The sequence below is a fragment of the Catharus ustulatus genome, chromosome Z (assembly GCF_009819885.2).
Source record: "Catharus ustulatus isolate bCatUst1 chromosome Z, bCatUst1.pri.v2, whole genome shotgun sequence".
NCBI classification, from domain to species: Eukaryota; Metazoa; Chordata; class Aves; order Passeriformes; family Turdidae; genus Catharus; species Catharus ustulatus.
Window position 1 is genome coordinate 63,003,181 of NC_046262.2, and position 22,223 is coordinate 63,025,403.

At 39.4% G+C, this 22,223-nt stretch overlaps 1 protein-coding gene across 1 annotated transcript; it reads right to left on the reverse strand.

The window, feature by feature from the left end:
* Positions 1–203: 203 nt before the first annotated feature.
* LOC117010291 (tetraspanin-3-like) lies at positions 204–1,004 on the reverse strand. Its single transcript, XM_033084595.2, has one exon. The coding sequence runs from the start codon at positions 1,002–1,004 to the stop codon at positions 204–206; it is 801 nt and encodes a 266-aa protein (XP_032940486.2).
* Between the last annotated feature and the right edge of the window lie 21,219 nt (positions 1,005–22,223).

Below are 22,223 nucleotides of genomic sequence, written 5' to 3' on the forward strand. Positions count from 1 at the left end.
GAATACTTACTGGGAGGGAGAAAAAAAAAAAAAAAACTGTGGGAGAACTGATCTAATATCATGCCACTATAAAAAAAAAACATCCAGCCATGATCAGCTAGTTTGATTTACATGCAAATTTTATTAAATTGTGTTCCAATACAATAATGAAGTAGTCAAAAGATGCATCAGGTCCAGCAAAGCAGCTAGCACCTATAGCCCTGTCAGAAGGTTTGTGAGTCCAAAATACGGAGTTCACGGAATGGCTGATGTCTCAGGAGGAAGCCATTGCTGATAGCAGCCAACAGCTCCAAGATGCTCAGCACAGGACAACACCAAAAAATGTACAGCATGGCAAAACACAACTGGTCTTCCAGCTTCTTTAGACAGCCTTTGTCAGAAAGCTGGTCCACATGGGCTAAGTCTCCTGTGCAGTGAGAATGCTTCTCCTTACAGCAACTTTCAGGAACACAAGCTGGGTGATATAAAGAAGAGGATGCCTTTAGCCAGTCTGTGTAGCTGTGGACCCCACAACACTGCAGCTTCCTCTGTATCACATCTACAGGGCTGTTTCCAGGATCCTGGGAGCATGTCCAATTGTGCTGGTGAACCAGGTAACCCATAGCACTTTCCAGCTGAGAAGCTGTCTTAACAGAGTAGGAATATGCCAGCACTGCTGAAGACATTTCTAGGCAAAGAAGGAGCACCAGCAAGTACATGAAAGTCCCTTGCTGGTTGCGGGAACACTTAACAGAAATAGAAACAGCCAGTAGTCCAGTAGGCAGCAATATAAGCGCAGTTGCAAGAGCCAACCAACCAGGGAGAGACACGTAATACTCCTGAAATAAATAGCTGTAGTTCTTGAGCATCAGGATCACTGAGACTCCACCAAACATCTGCACTGCAGCAGTTCCCCAGAAGATGAAACCTAGAAACCTCAGCACAGACTGAGCAAAGGACCTAAGGTTGGCTTCTTCACAGCACCACAAAGATGGCAGAACAATCACAGCCCTAATCTTCTCCATTCTGCTCACTCCAGCTAACCCTAACCCTCATCATCAACATTTAAGAGGCTTCCACTTCATTTAGCCAGGTGCAGCAGATGACATCTCCACCTAAAATCAATTTGCAAGAGAGCAACTCTGATGAGGCTCCTTAGGACAAAGACTATGCCCTGCATCAGGTTAACCACATACTGAAGCTGCTGAAGCTTGTTCAGCATAGCCTGCAGAAGCCAGGAAGGTATGTGTCCAGCTTGCTGTGGAGGGTCCCTTAAACTGCTGTCACTGGAGACATTTGCACTGGAAGGAGTGCAGCTGAGGACAGCTGAAAGAAGGCTGCACCCCTTACCCCTTACTCCTTGTTCAGTTTACTTGGACTGCCCAAATCTCCAGCAGTAGCCAGGATGGCAACGAATGTGCAAGTCAGAGCCATCAACAAATGAATGGTTTAAGCAGAGCTATTCAATAAGCAGTCTCCACAGGTGATACTCACCTAGACTCATTATCCCCTCAACACCTTCATCATTCATTCAATGTTATAAGGGCGGTAATGATGTTAATAATATCCTGCCCTTTTTTACTCAGCAAGGCTTCTCTGTAAATAGCTTCAATTACTCAAAACACCTGGATGAGAAATCCCTGCCATTTCACACTTGTACCCCTCAGCTTGCCTTACCAGTGATTTAACTGACTGCTTTAAAGACTGAATACAAGAGGCAGTTAAGTGCTATATTAACTTCTCCTTGTGTGTAAAGAAACTGAATTACACACCAGCTAAATCACTTCACAACGATAACAAAGGGAATTGATGCCACTTATCAACATTATCAGAAGAATGTCATTGCTCAAACTTGCAGTAGGCATGAGCCATGCAGGATTGGAAACCTGAATAAATCTTGCCACAGGTGCCAGGAAGGCAGATCCCAAGCTCAGCAGTGATTCTGTAATTATCCTGATGAGGTCCCTTAAGGTCTGTTCAGTTTCCTGAGACATGGAGCAAGATTAATGCAACATACATACGTAAGGGAGAATACAGAGAGATGATCCTCATTTTCAGAAATATCAGCACCTGCAAGCCTGACAGAAATCAGAATAATTCTGTGCTCAGATCCCTGGAACTCTCTTAAAGTCTCAGCAAAGCTGATGATCCCACATCTGTCAGACATTTTACAAGAACTTATTGCTGATACATATACTATGCATACACAGATGTTGGGCGGATTCCCATCAAAATCTCTTTCTGTACGCTGTATAAACAAGTTATTAGGGCTAATTATTTTGGAATGAGACAAATTGCTTTTATTATTTTTAATCTTTTCATTAACAGTAATTAGCATGCAGTGATTAACTTGTTAAATCTTAACAAAATCCTTCTTTCAAAGCTGCTCCTGGATGTGTCTTCCTTCTCTGATATCTGCGTCTGCTCTCTCTCCTGTTCTGCCTGCTGCTACCCCCCCAGCCCTCACACTGTGTTGGTGTTGCTGTCATTCACTTATTCTCTTGAATGCTTTTTTCTCAGAGTTCTGTTTTCTGCATCAGAGAGACAGAGAAGGACAGCAACAGAATTCCCCCTCACATCTGTACACGCATGCAAGCAACATTGATTTGTTTCCACAATGCAGAAAAAAAATCAGAAAAGTGTGAAGAAACATCACAGAAACACACAAACATCATCAAAAACACATCAGAAAATACTATGAGGAGTACTAACTACTTTCTTTTAGCTTGAAAGCTTTGTGGAAAAAAAGCATGTGAGCCTGTCTCTTTTCCTTTCTGCTCTTTCCCATGCCCATAAAGCTAAACAAGATATTAAGAAATTGGTTAGAACATCATTTACTTCTAGCTTTTTCTACGTCTCTCTTTGTGGCAGAACAAACAGGCCAGAGATCATACCTGGCCACCTGTTCAGAAGCACCAAAGCTAAACATTGGCTGGGAGCCAATCCCAGGTGAGAGGTCTCAGTATCCTTGGGAGAATGGAGCACACTCAGCACCACAGAAGAGGAAACTGCAGCAGTGAGGATTGATATTAGAAGAGTTATCTAAAACCCCTCACCCTCTTTTAGCTATGCAATGCATAGGCACTCAGGAAAAGAAAGCTTCTGCTTAAAATGTAAGATGAAGGACAAGGAAAACAGAGTTGGTACCTGTAGTAACCAAAAACTAACTGGCACCCTCAATAGCACTGCCTTTGTGATAAGTCATTTTACCTGTGTGTGTGGACAAAAGCTTGAGAAAGCAACAAGCAAAGCAATCCATCAGGAGACTGCAATGTGACAAAGAGAATATAGGTATGACAGAATAGGAATGCTCCTCTGTTTTCTTTCCAGTGGTAAACAGTACAACATGATAAATGCCATCCCTGTTTTCTCTGAAGTTGTTTCTGCCTATGAACTGATGAGTATTGAAATTCAAATGTGAGTGTAATAGATAATACACCATAGATAAACTATTTTCTGGAATGTTGCTGAAAGTATAATCCTTCAAGTTAATAAAATGTCAACAGTATACTGGTTTTTTTTGTTTGTTTGTTTTTTGCATTCACTGCTCTAGAAAGCTGTAACTGACATTGAGCAGCTCTGATGTGCCCAGAAGGTCAAAGAGGTTCATTCCATCTGGCTCAAGGAGCGGGACCAGAGAACCATCATGTCAACGTTGTGTTTGTGCAGTGTAGGCAGATGACTAAACTCATTTTGGATGACAAGGCTGTCATACACACAGGCTGCCATACAGATCGATCAGGCAGCACAGCTGAGCTGTAAGGGGCAACAATTCAATTCAAGATGGCTAGCTAGTATGTTCAGACTTGTGTGAACAAGACAATGCCTAGAGGTGACCATGGCATCAGGGTATAGCTACATAAGCCCATCTTAAAATTATAGAATCAGAGTAACATAATGGTTTGGGCTGGAAGAAACCTTACAGACTATCTATTTCCAGCCTTCCCACCACTGGCAAGAAACACTTCACTAGACTAGACTAGACAATCTTCTAAGCTACATACAGGCCTCCTATAAAAAGAGACAATATCTCATCCCATACCTCAGGAACTGCTCTAAGTGTCCCAGCGGCACAGACAAACCCCAAAGTTGCCTCAATAAAACAGCTACTATTTCCCCTGTAACCTATGTACAGATGAAGATGCAGATGGTGAAATTAAAGCATTCAGAAGGAGGTTGATTTTGAGAGTTTTGAACATTTTAAAGGCCTTGTTAGATTAAGGCATATTTGCATCATAAGGTATGCCTTTAAAACCATTCCAAAACACGAGGGTTTTTATTGGTTTCCCTATGTCACTTTTACACTAAGCTTCCCCACCACTGCACACCTTCTTGACACCTCCACTGGGTTGAAGCTGGTGTGTGATCCAGCCGGTCTGGCAAATGCAGAGAAAGTGTAAATGGGTATCACTGGTATTGCTCCTCCTTTCACTGGTCCCAATCCTGTCTGCTGGTGTTGGCAGTACATCTTTCCCAAGACAGAGAGAATTCAACATTTGAAAGGCTTCCACCTCACTTTTTCAGGTGCAGCAGATGACACACTTTTTCCACTTTCCAAGAAAAGCCCTGACCTCATGTAAAGTGGCAAAAATTAAATAGCAATATTTGGGGGGAGGGTAGGAGGAAACCAAAACCAACCTTTGATTCTTCTCGATCAGGTGATTCAAGCTATAATAGGTACTCAAAACTCCACGCAGCAGAAGGACTGGGTACCAGCTGGAAAGCTATTTCTAGCTGAAATCTGCAAAGCATGTAGCCTCTTTGAGAATAAAGAACATTGTTTTATGCAACACCTCATAAGACAAGATCTTTCAGGCAGCCCAAATGGAAAAAGATAAAAAACCTGGTTGGACCCAGAGCTTACAGAGCAGCCGTGCACAGACAGTTTCCATAGTAACCAAAGTGAGATGATGTTGGCTTGCATGAGACTGATACCTCCCATGAAAAGCTTGAAGCAAACACCGGTGTGACTACCAGCTCCTGCTCATGGTGAAAATATACTCCACTCAAAGCTGATGTACCATCAGGGATGTGTTTGAATTCAAGTCTGTCAGCTGTATACCCTTAGCTCCATTTGCCAGACCTGTTTTTGCAATTGAAGAAGCACATCAAATATTTTCAGGCTTTTATTTGGTTTTGCTTTTAATATCCCATATATTTTTTGGTGTTGAAAACATTCAAAATTAAATATCAAGGGTTTGGTGTTTTCATGTATTTCACTCTTTCTTTGCCTTTATGAATTGAACATTAAAAAATGCAGACTAAACGCTTTTACTTTTTTTCTTGCTAAATTTTATTTTTCCCTTTCTACTATTTTTTGCCAGTCTAGAATTGCGTTTGGATGAATAAAGAAGAAATCAAGCTATGAAAAAAGGAGGGGAAAAACCACTTTGGAAATTGGAGAATATTTTAAAAGACACAAAATGGCATAAGAAAAAAGAAATTAAAATTAAAAAGGAACTTCTTTTGCTTGTCTTTATTGCAGTTGGTAATAAAAACAGGTTTGAAGAAAAGGTACTTTGTAAAACCTTCAAAAATTAAGAAAGGGCTGAACACATGAAATTCAAGTCACCTTGACATTTAAAGTATTTTGTGACTTGGTTTTCATTGCTTTCAACCATCACTAACTAAAATATTAAAAATGTGAATGCAGTGTCCTTATTTGTATTTGAAAATATATGCAAGGTTTCTGGGCATTTTCTGAAGTTATAAAAATACTTTTAATATAGATACAAGCCCTTTAGTCATTAACTCATAAGAATAGCTAACAGATTTCTCTTTAGGAAGGAAGTGAGGAGTGCCTGCATACGTTATCTGGAAGTTTTTGAAGACCAAGTCAAAATTTATCTGAACTTCTCATGAGTAAGTTTGCTCTTTATTGTGTCTCCTCAGAAAATGGAATCCTTGTAGAATGTTTTTTCCTCAAGACAAGAGAAGACTTTCATGTAACATTGGGCTGGAGTCCATCTGGGCCAGTTTTCACCATTGTCTTGCCTGTGAAAACTCAGACAGATCTTACCAACGTGTAGCATTCTACTTGTGACCTTTTGCCCAACAAGTGAATGAATCCAGCTGCACAGCCATAAAGGAGTAAGCTGTGAATAAAAATTTGGAAACCTTTTTTTTATGTTGATATTACAAAATCTATATACAGTACCCGATACACATCTTTCAAATAAATTTCCTGATAAATCTGAAGATCAATCAGTCTCAGCATCATAAATTATTTTTAAGAGGTACTTTTACAAATGTTGCCTTTAGATACTCTGTTTACCAGAGAATGTAGATCTATTAATGCTCTTTGAGCTCCGAAAATTTCAATCCTACGTCATCAAGATTTATTACAATATGGAAACTTGGATCCCAATGTTTATCTCACAAGGTAAATCAAGACTCAGTATCTCTTTCTTCTTGTGACCACTGTAGCAATGATGTACTTGTTTGAGTGCTATTGGTTCCTGTGATTACTCAAAGTAGGCTGTAGAGAAGCGATTCAGTATGATCATATGCAAAAATATTCTTGATTACATTTTCACTTGAGCAGCAACTTAGGAGTAAAAAAAAACCCTGTTGCAACAGCAATGATGTTACGAGCATAGGACCACTTCTGAAATACTTGTTCTGTTCAAAGACACGTACAGCAACTTCTTTAAAGTGAGACCATTGGATTATCTTGGTGTGAGCAGCTTGTAGACCACTTTAAACCTGTAATGGGAGCTCACACAAAAGAATAGAATTTGTGCAGCTTGTGCTTCATGAGCTCATTGGTAATATTTTACACGGTGTAGGTTCTTCTGGTGAATTACTGAATCCTTCTTCAGCTCATTGACTGGAGGAAAAAATCAATTAAAATATTCATTTTAGTTTAATCTGAGTAATTGTTAAAAGGTCACCTTTTCCACCGAGAAAGATATTAGCAAAGAATGTTTTCAGACTACAAGACAGATGAAAATGTAGCCAAGTGAAAGTAAAAGGAGTATTTGATGGGGTCCTTGTCTCTTTTTACTGGCATAGTAGTAAGTATATCTGTATCAAATGTAATGTTCATCTCATACTAGGTTTTATAGTGACTCTACAAGAGAATTTATTTTTATTACCTTTTGTAAGTCATGATACGAGCATATAAAATGTCAACTTTTTCAGAATTAGTCTTACGGCACATTTCAAAGAAGTAGAACCAATTTTAATGGGATTTTTATGCATCTCCATTCAGTTGAAATGCAGGTTTTAGACGGGAAAAAATCAAAACCAAAGATATATGCAATTTATTTTCATGCTCTATTTCTATCTCCAATCTCTCCACCAAACAATTGTCTTCAAGAGGTATTCTACATTTAAATGGAGATGCTGTCATTGCCATGGAAAAGATCTATTATGTTTAAAATCATACAAGCATCTAAATAAAAAAATTAAAAAAAAAAAAAGAAAAAATAAAAGAAAATATGTTTGAACATTTGAACATGGAATGTAACAACACATTTAAGGGTGAAAATGTAAATGCATTCCAGTATCAGGGGTGATATCTCAGCTAACTTCCAGACCAATGACAATAGAATAACTTGACATTGTCTTGGTAGGAGTAATTTTATTTTATTTCAGAATTTAAGTACTCATCAAAACTTAATTTGCAAGTCCAACTGCTGGGAACTAGGTCCGTTTTCAGAAATTCCCATAGTGCTGAAATCCAGCTAGATCTACGAAAAATATTCCAGTACTCTAGAAACATCTTACCCTTTCCCACAGCATCTGGATGGGTGTGGTTATTGTTACCCAAGCACCTTCTTCAGCACCTTCCAGCAGAACTGGGCTCTGGGAAATGTTCTGCATGAGAAAGCCCAGGAAAGATTGGATTCTTGCCTACAGCACAGTCTGAGGCAATTATCTTCACTACAGATAATGGTCCTGAGTGAGTATTTGCTCCAGCATGAATATCCATGCCAATATAAACCAAGACACGGTAAGTATTCCCTTTGTCAACAGTCAGATAAAAATCAGAGACTCGGTGTGAAGCTGAGGGGTAAAAAGGGAGAAAAGGATTTGTAGGAGAAACTGTGGATAGGTTTAGACAAATTCCATTCAATGCTGCTACCAATGAAAAAGACAGTGAGGAAGAGCATAGTTGCTGAATCAGGATAAAAGCTACCAAAAATATTCAAAAAAGAAAAAGCATTGACTGGGTTTTTCTTCTTTAATACCTTTCCGAAATTTGTTTGGGTGCTCTCCATAACAAAACAAGATAATTTCCATTTTTCTGTTTGGCATTGTGGGAACAATCACTCAGGGCTGAATAGAAAATTGCTCCATAATCTTGGTGGTAACTGTGTTCTTTTTGCAGAGAATGCAGTGCCAGAAGAGTCAGGGCTAACCTGAGCTTTCATCCAAAATAAAACAATCAGGTATTACCTAAGCTGTCATTCCCGCCACCACCCACTCATTGTGCACAGTGTGGTGCAATGCCCATGACATTCAGGCAAATTCATGTTTCATGCTAATAGGAGGGTACCCTTGGAACTCCTTGTATGCATTTCTCCTCCCTCAATATTCATTTGCAGGTGGACCATTGGAGGAATATTGGAGTGGTAGAGGCATAAGCAGCATCAGAGGTGGAAATCCATTACTTTAGGGAATTGAATAGCCATTTTTGACAAATTATCAGGCACTAACAGACAGCTAGACAAAATAGATAGTTAGGCAAAAACAATTATTATGAATCCCAATTGTGGAGAATTTTCACAGCAGTGTGAAATTTTAGCCAGAGAATCTTTCAGAAATATCTGCTGCAGTCTAAAATCCTCCATGTGTGGGCCAGAACATTCAAAGGGAGGTGAGCACTGCAATTTCTCTTCAGTGGCAGCCACATGGGCTTCCCCACACACAAATGCAAAGGGCAAGAACTTCTCTCAACAGCAGCCCAGAGCCATGGAGGGAGGCAGAACCGCAGGAGCAAGACAAAGGTTCTGCCTGTGCCCTGAGGGCTACACCCATGGTGGAGGTGACCAGAGCAGCATCATTTCCTCCGCATGCCATGCTGACATATTTCACCATCAGTATGTTTACTTTAGAAACAAAGTGGTTTTTACAGACCTGGCAGCAAGTGGAGTGCATAAGAAATTTACTGCAGGCGCCTCATAAGAGCTCCAGTTTCCAGAAAACACGGGATTCAAAGGGAGTGGAGCCAACAGAACTTTCTGCAAAGACATTTTGCAGAGAAGGGAAGGGACAGCAGCTGAGACCATGGACCTTCCTAGATTAGTTTTGGCACAGATTAGCTCTCAGTGCCTTCCCTTTCCCTGTGTACAGAGGCTGTGCAAAACACTTGCTTCTTGTGTAAAATGCTCAAAGGAAGATAGGACATACTGTGGGGGAAACTGGAACCAAATTCCTGTCTGTTCATTGCATTCCTAATAGGAAAAGCTGTTCTTGTTCAAATATTCAAGGCTTTCTCTGCCCTGACTGTTTGCATAGGTTTTGCCAAGTGACAGGCGCATTCATTTCAACATAAAAATGTAGTGTTGCTCAACTTGTCTTTAACAAGGGCCACTTTGACAAATGCTTTTGATAAAACTTTAAAAATAGTGAAATAGCACATGGAATAATGACAGAGCCCATCGCCCTGACCAGCACTGTAACAACCACTGCTGAAAATCACAGTGTTCATTTAGATTTATAAACACTGAGATAAAGGTAAAACCTACTAAATGCACATGCATTCTAGGTTTGTATGGGTTCAGTCCAGATAACTATCTGTTTTATTTGTAACAAATGCTTATACAATATACCAAGCAGGAATACATTCTGTTTAATTAAAAATATCTTCGATATTGCACAGGTCAGATTCCAGAAGAATGGAACTGTGGGTTTGATTTCACCATGTTTCAATATTATTCTTTCAATAAGTCATGGTGAAATGTTTGCTAGCGGCTAGTAGTAAAACTTTTTATAGAAGTGCATTGTCCTTGCAAACAAGTAGAGCTCAGATACCATGATCCACGCCTCAGTTTCACACTGCCCCTCTGGACAAATTTGCAGGTAGCAGTAAAGAGTAGAACTCAATTGAACAAAACATTCAGGTGCCACAGAGATGAAAGCAGTAGGAATACAAGGCAATAAAATGAGCTTTGATAAATGAAAAAGCCTGCACTCAGAGAGAAATACGAACAAGCACCTGAGGCCACAGAGATAACCCAGCAGCCAAAACTGGCACATTAAAACAGACCTACTGTTTTTCTCAGTCATGTCCTCCTACTTGCAAGTGACTCTGAAAAGGCAGATTGCAGAAAAAGATACAGGCAAAAAGCCAGAGTAAGCTGGAACACTACCTGGGATTTGAGAGCTGGCAGAAAGGCACCAGGCTAAGATTCTTTTCCCTATAGAATAAGTTATATATGAAAAATCGAATTTGAAGATTTGAAGGCAATTAGTTATTAAACATAATAAATATTATAAATTTTCCTAGCCTAGAAAGGGAGCATCATAGCCTAAAATTTCAGATTTTTATGGCAGGGAGGGGGAAGGTTTTTCTTTATTTTTCTTTTTTCTATTTTTCTTTTTTTTGTTGTTTTTTTTTTAGGTTTGGGGGGTTTAGGGTTTTGTTTGTTTGTTTGTTTGTTTGTTTGTTTGTTTGTTTTTGTGGGGTTTTTTGTTTGTTTGTTGATAATTTTTTAATTCTAAAACTGGAACAGTTTTCCCACAACACTCTCTAGAAAAATTCAAGGTAAATTTCTTAATTTGTTTTGTTCCTGAACCAAAATGGCATCAGTTTTTCAAAAAAAAAAACAGAGTGGAGAGTACACTGGCAGTGAAAAAAAAATATTAAAATCTTTATCATTTTGAGGGAGAAAAAGGAGATTTCTATGCATGTTTCCATCTTCTGACCCAGATCTCATCCTGTCTCACTTCTGCAAAACCTCCTACACTCTTTAAGAATGGAGAAACTGTTTCCAGCACTAGGCTGAATTGCTCTTATCTTCAAGGTAAATGCACCTGAAATTTTTGAACCCTTTTCGCTCTCTCTATAGACAGAAACATGTATCTTGTGAACAAACAAATTCAGAAACCTTCCCTAGAGAAAATGTGCATAAAAGAACTAACAGTTACCCACATTAATGAGATTTAAGACTTTTCATACCCCGTAATCCTGCCACATGAACTCGTACAAAAGACAGTTTCTTCCCAGTGGTCTTTTGTGTAAGGAAGAAAATATCCTAAAAACCTTTCATTTTCAATGCAGTTGACTGAATAGCTCCACAATAAAGTCTGAAGAAAAATGGAAAGACAGCTTTCCAAGCCCCTGCTAGGTAATTAAACACAAGCTTGATTATAAAACAACTATTCTGGAGTTGAAATGACACAAAATCCTTTGAAATCAAAATAAGAGCTGCACTGCATGTTTATTTAAATCACCTCACAATTGGGTAAATTTAAAGTTCTTAATCTCAGTATATATGTACTACCATTTTAGATATTAAACTGTTAAATAGTCCACACTGACAAAACTGGAAAAAGTGTAAATGGGACTAAAAACCTGAACAATATTAAACCATTCATTTATCAGCAAGGATGTAAGAAATTAATATTCATGCAATAGATAATATTTTTATGAATAGATTAACAGGTAGAGATTGGTGCTCACTTTTGAATTTAATTTTCATTCTTTCTTAAATGAAAGAATAAATCATATCAATGCAGACTGCTTAGAATGGATTTTACTTGAATTTGAATTGCTGCAAAAATTGACATATTAAGTGAGGTTCATTTTATACAATGAGTAGTTGAATATTAAAGGAACATTTAATTTGAAATTTAAACTTTTTAAAAATATGTATTATAAAAGTAATATGGGGTAAAACCTTAGCTTAGGTTAGGTGTGCTGTTTGTCTAGGAGTCTTTTCTTGAAGGATTTTTTTTTTCTATTTTCCCTCTGTTATTTGTAGAACATGAATAAAACCAGTATAATATCTGTAATATCAGTAAAAATAACAATATGAAATCAAGTAACAAGAGGTAATCCAGGGTCCAGCCTTGGAAGTTTTCTTAAATATGCAGCTACTTTTTCTGTACTTTTAATTATTTTGGGGTGATAGAAACAGGAAATATAAAGGAGATAAGAAATGTTACTACATAATCTCCTCCAAGCATATTATCATCATAGTGAATAAAGAGAAAAAGAAATGAAGGTTGGTTTTTCTGACTTCTTAAATTTATAGTTAATGAATCAGGACCTACCACATAATAAACCAAATGCTTATAAACAGAGGATGACTTAATTTAAGTTATAGATTTTTTTTTTAACATGTACCTACCTCTTTAGGTACATAATCTCAGGGAAGTACTGGCATAAATTGAGCTGCTAATCACAAAGAATATAAATAAGAGTTAAATAACTCATAAATAAGAATTAAATATCTCACTCCTTGTGATGACTTGCAAGGTAGGGGAAAGGGGGTGGGACTCAGTAACTCACAAGAGAATGGATCCTGAAGATGTGTGGATCAATCAAGGGAAGATCATCTGCAAAACTTGAGTGCAAACATAAGCTTTAGGAAGGAAAAACTACAAGAAAAACCCTTTGCTGTATTTTGAACTGCTCTGAGATTTCCATAAATAGTAATGACAAGAACTAAGTTATTGTGTTGATAACACCCTGTATATTACAGCAGAGAAGTAATAAAAGGCTGATCTGTGTGACATTATTCTGCTTCCAAACTTTGTATGCCTTTAAGACTGTATATTTTCATGCCAGATATTTATTTTCAAATTACATGGCACTGTGTTCAATGGGCTTTAAGTTCAATTGACTTCTTAGGTGAACATCACAGTCCTGGTCATCTGGTATGTGTCTGCACCAATATTCTGACAAGAAACCCAAATGTGGGAGAAACAAAAGCTCTGCCCAGCCTCACCAGTAACCTGTTTGCAGGATTAGGGCTGCAAAGAGCATCACCAGTGACACAATCACTCGGGATTTTGGTCCTGCTGTGATACTATTGAACAAAATATTGCTATGCAAGTAAAATAAAAGTAAACAAAACATTTTTCAAGGACCTTACTTTCTTTGCACATCAACGTCATACCAAAACACTTGTGATTGTGTGCAAGATTTAGGCTTAGTCACATCCTCTTTATGCATGGGTTGACATTTACCTCACTGACATTTATCTGGGCAATGGCTGTCCCACTCATAAAAGAAACAATTATTGAATATTGGTGGCTTTCTACTGTCATAAGAGCAGGTAACCCTCAGAAGAAGCCCTGTTCCAGATCACACTTTGTCTTCACTTGCAAGACGTCAGTTTTCATGCTTTATGAGCTAAACTTTATTTAAAATATGCCATGGTGGATTTTCCTGATCTAATTTGTGTCTTTCAGATAGCACATCCTCTAGAGGGCTTTTTTCCTAGAAAAGTCACTTAAATGTGTAACATGAAAGATAACTACCTGTATCTTCATATCTTCTGCTTGTTATACCTTACACCAACACAGAGTTTGGGATCCTTGTTCACATGCTCCTTTATAAGTTACCTGCATCGTTTTTTGAGACTCTCAATACATTCTCTCTTGGAACAATTCATTGCCTGCAGCAGCCACCCCTCACTTTAGAAGGCAGATAAGGGAAGTGTTATTTTTTTGTCAAGAATCAACTTTGCTCTTCTAACTGCATCACGAGAAGGAGCTTTTCAATCATTACCAGTAGTCATAACTGCTGTAGGAAAGCACTGGAACCCTGCAAGCAAGAGACAAATTTTACTGCAGGAGTCTGACCCTAAATCTTTCTGAATTACCAGCACTGCATTTACTCTGCCTGCAGTTCCCATAGGCACTGTCCAGTTCCTTTTGGGAGAATTGAGCCAGACACATACCTCCCACCAAGCTGCTCCACAAGGAGGAAAAGACAATATTCTTCTATCATAGACATCATATCTTGAAATTAAATCTTAGATGAAGGACAAAAAAGGGCACTAGGGTTTGAAAAAGTTGTAAATTCAGGTCACTTTGAGAAGTGAAAGAAATTTAAAGGCCATGCTCAACTACCTATAAATCTTTAATAAGAAGCACTTGAGAAAGCACAAGGACAATATATGATGAAAAATTAGGAATGCCATTGAGACCAGCAGAGACCTTTCAGAGATGGAAACAGAAATCCCAGTGATGAAACAGAATCATTTAACTCTCCTATTCTGTGCTTGCTTACTGTTCCTAAGTCTGCACCATGTCTTCAAGCAGTATTTTGCCTTCACTGTCTCTTGCACAATCAGCAGGCTGATCAAAGGAGGCACCAGAGGACAGGTCTTGAAACAGTACCTTGAGATCTGCATACCCCTGAGGCCACCTACCTGTTTCCTCCCATACAGATCCAAACGAATCCACCAGTGCTTACAACCTCAGACTTGGCAAGCTTAGCTTTCTTCAGTTAAGTGAAGTCATATTTCCCACTGGAGAGGGGAGAGACTGCAATCTTATCTTGTGTCAGTTGATGTATCTGAAATTTCTTCTGACTTCATTTCTCCAGTTTTTGCGCACAACCACCCTTCGGTGCTGCAGCCCTTGCATGGGGACATCCCCAGAGATATTATGAATAAATAGCTGTGCAGTGCACCACATCGTTCTAATGACAATCTACCAACTCAATAAAATATATTATACAAGTTCAGAACAAACAAAATTATAGGAGCCACATAGCAAAACCAATTAACTTATTAATTTGTCTATGGTCTGAAGACATACACTGAGAAGATAGCTGGGTTGTGCTATTATTCTTAGATTTAGAATTAACATGTATAAATTAGTGGCAATTTCACATAACATAACGCAGAATAGAGCTTTGTATAAAGTAACTGCTGTGTAACTAGTCTGTATTAGCCCTTAAGTCTGATAAGATACAAAACTTCTTTTGCTACTGCTCAATCTTCACAGCTAACCTGAGATACAGCATGCAAATATTAATTAAGGGACGTACATTTGCCCAGGAGCTGCAGCAGAGACTGCTGAAGCTCTAGCATTTACAAGTGGACCAAGAAGAATCTTTCAATAACAGCACAAAATATGGACCAGCTTTATTTACAATAGTTTTTACTCATACATTACCTCCTCAAGGAAATACTAAATAATACAGATACACACAGCTGAGTGAACCTGAAAGCCAAGAGATGGTCATTACTGAAGGAATTTGGAAAAGAAAAACAGCTGCTTTTTCCCTACATCTCTCAAGACCAGTGTCTGACAGCGTTCTATACCAGAAAATCTCATAACAGAAACAAGACATGCCGATGTATTTTATGTACAGCCAATGCAGAAAGAGAATTGTTACTGTCACCTGCTTCATCCATTTCTGGCAAAATGTGGTCATAATTTCTGTAAAGCACAGCATTTTCTTGAGTCCTACGAAAAGTTTAATAATCTCTTTAAAATTTGAGCTGCAACTTTCAAAAATTAACCACAAGCACTAGACCTCTGCAAAGTGAATTAGTGTAATGTAGGAGTGTTGAAATTTTCCTCTTTAAAGGATGTTAGTTAGAATCCCAGATAAAGCTGTCTTGTAACAAAGTACAGCAATTTCACGATTACAAGCTTTACTGACTATAAGCCGCATCTCCAGGTGTCGGCAACATTTCATTCTTTGTCCATACATAAGCTGCATCTGATTATAAGCCACTCTGTTGTTTGCAGCAAGGACCTGTGTACAACAAAGTTGCCAATTAGTAACAGAATCATGGGATGGCGGAGTTTACTGGCTCGCCCCGGCCCAGCATTGGCCCATGGCGGCAGGCGGGGATGGAGCCTGCTGGCACCCACGGCGGCGGCAGCAGGCGGGGACAGAGCCTGCCTGCTCCTGCCGTGGCGGCGGTAGGTGGGGGCAGGAGCCCCCCGCCTCTTCCCTGGGCCACGGGGCTGGAAGGAGGGAGGCCCCACCTCCCCTCCAAGCCGTGGGGATAGCAGCACAGAGCCCCCAGCATCTCCCCCGGACTGTGCTGCCTGAAGGAGGGAGCCCCCCACTTCCCCCCACCCCCCCGCTGCCTGCACAGAGCCCGCCTCCACCTGCTGCGCAACAGAGTAACCAATTTGTAACAATCACACAATCCCGGGTTTTACTGGCAGGTGCTCAGCTCGGCACCTCGGCTGCACTTCCAGGATTGGAAATTTCAGAAAATTTTTCACGTATTAGCCGCTCCTGAGTGTAAGCCGCATTTCTGGGGTGGGAGCAAAATTTTAGTCAAAATGGTGCAGCTTATAATAATGAAATTACTGTACTTTTATGCCTTTGCAAGTCTTTTGGCGCTTTTTCTCAAATTGTGAAGTGTAACTCAAATTACTTGAGGGAAACATAAAATTCAAGATGAATTTGACCTGAAATTAATCTAGGCTTTTCTCGGTCTGGTTATATGCTCTGTGACCGACAAACCATAGTACAAAGTTCTCTAATTTAATCAGTCTACAAGCTTCCATGGACACATAGCTCCTTACAGTCACAAAATTTAAAAAATTGTTTTACAAATACAGACCTTAAGCAGTTTCAGCCTAGTCATCATTTAATGGCTGATACCTAGAAAACATTGAGTATCTCTTATATCTGTCAAAATATAAACTGTCTGAATTTTTTCATTCAAAAGCTTTTCTGAAAATTTATATTTCATATTTAAAAACACCCCAGATTTTCTCTCTGCAGAAAATCTGGAGAAATGTTCACCACACTGTTCACTGATGCCAGAATCAAATTATGAATAAAACTTGTATCACAAATGACAGACCCATTCACATTCATTTGCCTTATGCTGGGAATATCTGCCTGAATTTGCATTTTCAAATTAATGTGCTATTGTTTGTACATCATTTGTTGTTGATGTCATCTTGTAAAAGATAATAGTGATTCTCAGGACAAAAGCAGATGTGCTGTATTTCATATTTAATTCTACTTACACACTCTAAAATTCAGTGTCAGTTCAGGTTAACCTTATATATTTCACAATGAAATTTTACACTAAGCCAAGAAATACATCCTCACAACTGAAAAAAGTAGTGGGTTAGAGGGATACGCATAAATCAAGACGGGGTTCACATTTGCGGTGCAGAAGAGTGCCTGAGAAATATGACATGGCCACCTAAGTTACCTGCACAGTTTGTTAAAAGACAGTCTCAAGCACACACTTGAAGTCACTACGCTGAAAACCAAGCCAACACTTAAGGCTTTCTTGGCAGTTAATCAAACTGGGGAGAGAAGTGGAATATGTAAAGGACTGGACATCAAGGAAAGAGCAGATTGGAAGACAAAGAGATTGAAGAGGACTTGCCTGCTATTAACCCAGGTTTGTTACAGGCTCATTCCTCTCTCCAATCACACTGCCTTTCTGCCTTCCTAAATGAGAAAAATTAAGATGCTTCAATAATTCTTTGATGAAGGAATTCCACTTCTGAAATAAAAAAATTTTAAAAAAAAGCAATTAGTAAAACTAAGAAAAAATTAGGTAATCCCACACAGACTATGCAGTGGGAGACACATTAAAAAAGAGGTCAATAAACAAAATCAAGTATCTCCTATCCTCACTCGGTACCAAACTGAACTGCTTTGAGGATTTTAGCTAATTGAGCTGGCCATAGGATCATAAAATCATAGAATATTTTGGGTTGGAAGGGACCGCCCATCATCATCTACTTTGAAACCATGAGCGTGGGATTTTCCACTTAGACCAGGGTGCTCCACTCCCAGGTAAAGAATTTCTTCCAGATACTTCATCTAAACCTTCTCTCTTTCAGTTTAAAACCATTCCCCTTGTCCTCTCACTACATTCCCTTGTCAAAACTCCCTCTCTGGCAATCCCCACAATACAATACACAGTGCAGAAGCAAGGGAAGGGGCCATCCCCATGTAGGGGAGGAGCTGTGATGATCTGGTTTTTAAAAACAGTCTCCTGTATACGGTATTGCATCCAATAGGAGTGGTAGCTATTTAACTATTGTTTTAATCCTATATCCCTGTAATCCATCCCTTCAAAAAGTGTTCCGGGAGGTCTACTCTGAAACTGTGATAGCCCACCTTTGGTCAGTACCTCAAGAGACCCACACAACTTAAAGAGAGGCATGTGTTGCCTGGAGCCCATGGAGGGTGTTTGTGCAGCTGTGTGTGCACACATGTGGCTGCACCAGTGGGGTTAGATTAGACCTTCCTGGCATTTACCATAGAAGGGTCTTTGCAAATCTGTGCGTGTTTCTGGTTTTATCAGGTTTTATAATTGCTTGGTATTGTAGTTCATCTCTTGTGTTTCTGACATTGATCCTCAATGTACAGTTCACTAAGTTGATGATTAGTTATGTCCCACTAATATATCAATATATCACAGCAAACCTGAGTTAGTGTTTTCTACTCAGTATTTCTTTCCATGTGATGCTTCAGTGCCATTATGTTAATTGATCACAATGGAAGGTTTTACTCTTTGCCAGTATAAAGAATGAGAAATTCTAATATCCAGTTCTTTGCCGTTTTCAGCATATGAAACAAAACAGAAATAAAAACTAAAAATGTTTATATACTAATTTTCAAATAACATTTCAAGGTATCACTCATACAAATAAACCTTAATCATTAACAGACAGATGATAATTTGAACAGAACAAAGACTGCTGATGTGCTCTCATTAGTTCTCAAACTACCTGTATATTCAGAAATGAGAGGCCTAGGGTTTTCTTGCGTATTGTTCTCCAGAAAATATTTTGAAATATTCATAACATAAAAATAAGAAAAATAATACTGTATTGTTTTTATGGATTTATACTTACTTTTCCAGGAGAAAAAAGCTCCCCTCCTCCAAATCAGACAAGGCTAGAAGTTCTGTAATTCTCTTCCATCAGCTGCTTCACAGAATAAGCAGTGGTTTATGTGTTGATGAGGCGTCACAAGCAGGAATCAGCTTTCTGACCTAGCAAAATAAAAATTGTGAAAGGACAATGCTTCACAGGAACTCTCAAAGGATAACATCTGCTTCCACATGTGGCTTCAATATCCACATCATTACAGTCTCTCTTTTTAACAGCACTTGTAATAAGTCTGAAACTAGTGTTTTTAAGCTCCATTTCTAGACATCCACTATTGCCTTCTATCTAGCAAACTTATTTCCTTATCATCACTATTTACAGTCCTTCTGTACTGGTGCTTACACAGATGAATTCAAACTGCATCTTTCTACATAGCACAAGAGCACTCAAAACACTGTGAAGGAATTATTTTGAAAGAGTAAAATAATGACTGGAAGGAGTCTCAGAAAGTCCAGAAGGAAATGAAAGTGAGATTTTAAAGATAGCACCATCATACGAATCCAGGGACCATGGGCAGTGGGACATTTTCAACAGGCATAGCAGACTGGGTTTTACTGCAATTGGGTCAAAAGCAATATCTAAACAAGCAAAACTGAAAAAAATACAGAAACATGTAAAAAATTAAAAAAATAAAAAAAAAAAACCACTATGAAGACTTGGTGAACATTCTCCAAATCTACTTTTTTCCAGAATTTCCCAACATTAAGAAAATGCTTTTTTGAAGCTGCTGCAAGACAGAAAGCCATTGAGGAATATGTTAAAACCTGATAATTGACATCCCCCTGACTGCTGATTTCTAAACCTTCTGCCATTTTGAAATACATGGAGTAAGCAGCAGAAAAAGCAGAGGGATAGCTATGCTATCATCCTTGGTGATATTGTTTTCAACCAGCTACTTTTGTGAAGATTTCGGGTAGTGCATATAATACACATTTTCTGTGACAAAGAATATCCTATTCTTCTCAGTTCTGCAATGTTCACCGTCAAAAAACTGTGTTATCTAAAGACTTTTAGGCTGGTTTTTTACCTCATTTTCATCACTTTTATTTACACCCTGGCGTCCCAAATTTGCCCTAAACCAGGCCACCTCCACTGGGCCTTCAATGGCTTCAGTGTGATCACAGTTCAGCAACAAATAAGGAATGCAGGGGGATGGGGGGGAGACTGGAGAGAACTGTAGGCACAAAATAGAAATATCACAGGTTGAGAAAACAACAATTTATTCAAAACAGAACTGAGATAAGAAAAAGCCTGACTCAACTCAGAGCCAATGGCACTCCACTTCAACCACTCCAACCACCTTCCATGCTTTCTCTGCCATAAGGAACACAAGGAAGAGAAAACTGAAGATCTATGGGCTCCCACCACACACCAAGCAATCCTTGATGGCAAAGTAGCTATTGTTGAATTCAGGTGAACACCCCTGACACAAAGAAAAAAGTTGCACCCTTGCAATTCGATGAACTCCTGATTGAAACATGACCAAGTAACTCCTCTCTTTCATCAAATCTGGGCATGAGGACATGCTCTGAGGGGAGAGACAAGCCAGGCTCTTTTCCAGTGGTGGAAGAAATTTATCCAGTGTTGGGGGGTTTTGTTCCCTTACCTTTTCCTCCTCTTTGGAGAATTTTTCTCATAATCATGCTAAGGAAGTTGGCTGGGTGGCTCCCCCAGCTTTTGACTGCTGCAGATAAAAGGGATAGGTGGAGGCTGTCTGCCTCCCTCAATCGCTGGTGGGGTTTTGGGGGGGTCTGAGTGCTGGTCGCTTTTTTTTTCTTTCTTGGGACACTCTCCGGTCTGAATGTCGAGGAGAGAGGTTTCTCTGCGGTTGGATTTGCCCTGCGCCCTGCACTGCTACAGTCTCCTGCTTCTGAGACCACCGCTGAGAACCAGGACCCAAATGGTAAGCGGAGAGCCTTCCTTCACCCTTGTCCCACCTGGGACACGGCCCTGCCACTTCCACCTCCGCCTCCCTGCTCCTGCTGCTGCTGCAGCTACGAGGGCCCTGCCCTGGTCACCACCAGGACCGTGAGGAGGAAAAGAGTGTCTGCGACTGGAAAAGGGACTGGAACTGAGTTTTGTTCTGTTTTGTCACTGATTTTCATAGCTGATGTTGTTCTTGTTTGGCTTGTAGATATATCAGTAAAGAACTGTTATTCCTAAACCCATACCCTTTGCCTGAGAGCCCCTTAATTTCCAAATTATAGTAAACTGGGAGGGAGGGGATTTTCACTCTCCATTTCAGGAGGAGCTCCTGCCCTTTTCTTGGCAGTACCTGTCCTCTAAGCCAGGATACCCAGCTCTCACTCAGTATGGATGAGAGGCCAGGGAGGAAGATCATGCTGTATGCTGCTATCACCAGGCTTCATGGTTTGGAGGATGGTTGTTGTTCCTGCCTTTCGATCACAGCTCCAAGAGTCAAGCCCAGCTGCATTTTCAGAGCCCACTGCAGGTGCTTTCATTGCACAGCACAGCACAGCACAGCACAGCACAGCACAGCACAGCACAGCACAGCACAGCACTCTAGTCCTCAGACACGCTCTCCTTTAAAAGCCAGAGATTTGCAGCAGTGTGTTTCACATCCTCTGGAGATCTTTTTTTCCACCAAGTGGCAAAAGCAGTTGTCAGGACTACCTTCCCTGAGGATAGCCATCCAGGTTCCCACCCCCATCTCTTTCCTTGTTCCTACATATCACCCAAAAAGTCAGCATTCTCCGTTGGTTCCCAATCTAACACATCACTTTTTCCTGCAGACAGAGTAGCTATTTTTGATTTCTGCATAAATGATGAGATAATTCAGGAGTTTCAGCTATACTTTATATTTCCTACTATCTGACCTCTATCCCGTCTGCTGTTACTCCTTTGAATCTCTACAGTTTTATAAACCCTTTCATTTGTTTTTACAATATTGTCCTTTTCCCTTTTTAGTCACCATCTTTTTCTATGTTTCTGCAGATCCAAAATTATATTTCTGGGCTGCTAAGTGACCTAGCTTTTCTAATGAATAGGCCAATTTTAGGGACTTGTGATTCCAGCCACTGATTTTTCTGATATTCAGCACAAACAAGAACAAAATATTTCAGCAGCCTCCCACAATAATCCTAATAATAACAGGCATTCATCCTTAACACCTGCAGTATTCTGAGAACCTTTCTAATATATTATCCATTGTTCTGTGAAATGAATGGGCACTCTGCTTTCACAGGGAAGTGCCTAAAAACCCATTTGTTTTCTACAGCATAACCATACCTTTTTAACATTTCCATTTTCTATCTCTCCTGCATAAAGCCTGTTTCTCTTTTGTTCTACTCTTAAACATTGCACATAATAATATTCACTACCAGTCATATAAACTGCTGAGTATTTCTGCAAATCCAAGAGAAGTTTTCTGAATTATTGCTTCATGGAAGAAAAAAGAAACAGAAAGTCAGGGTTTATAC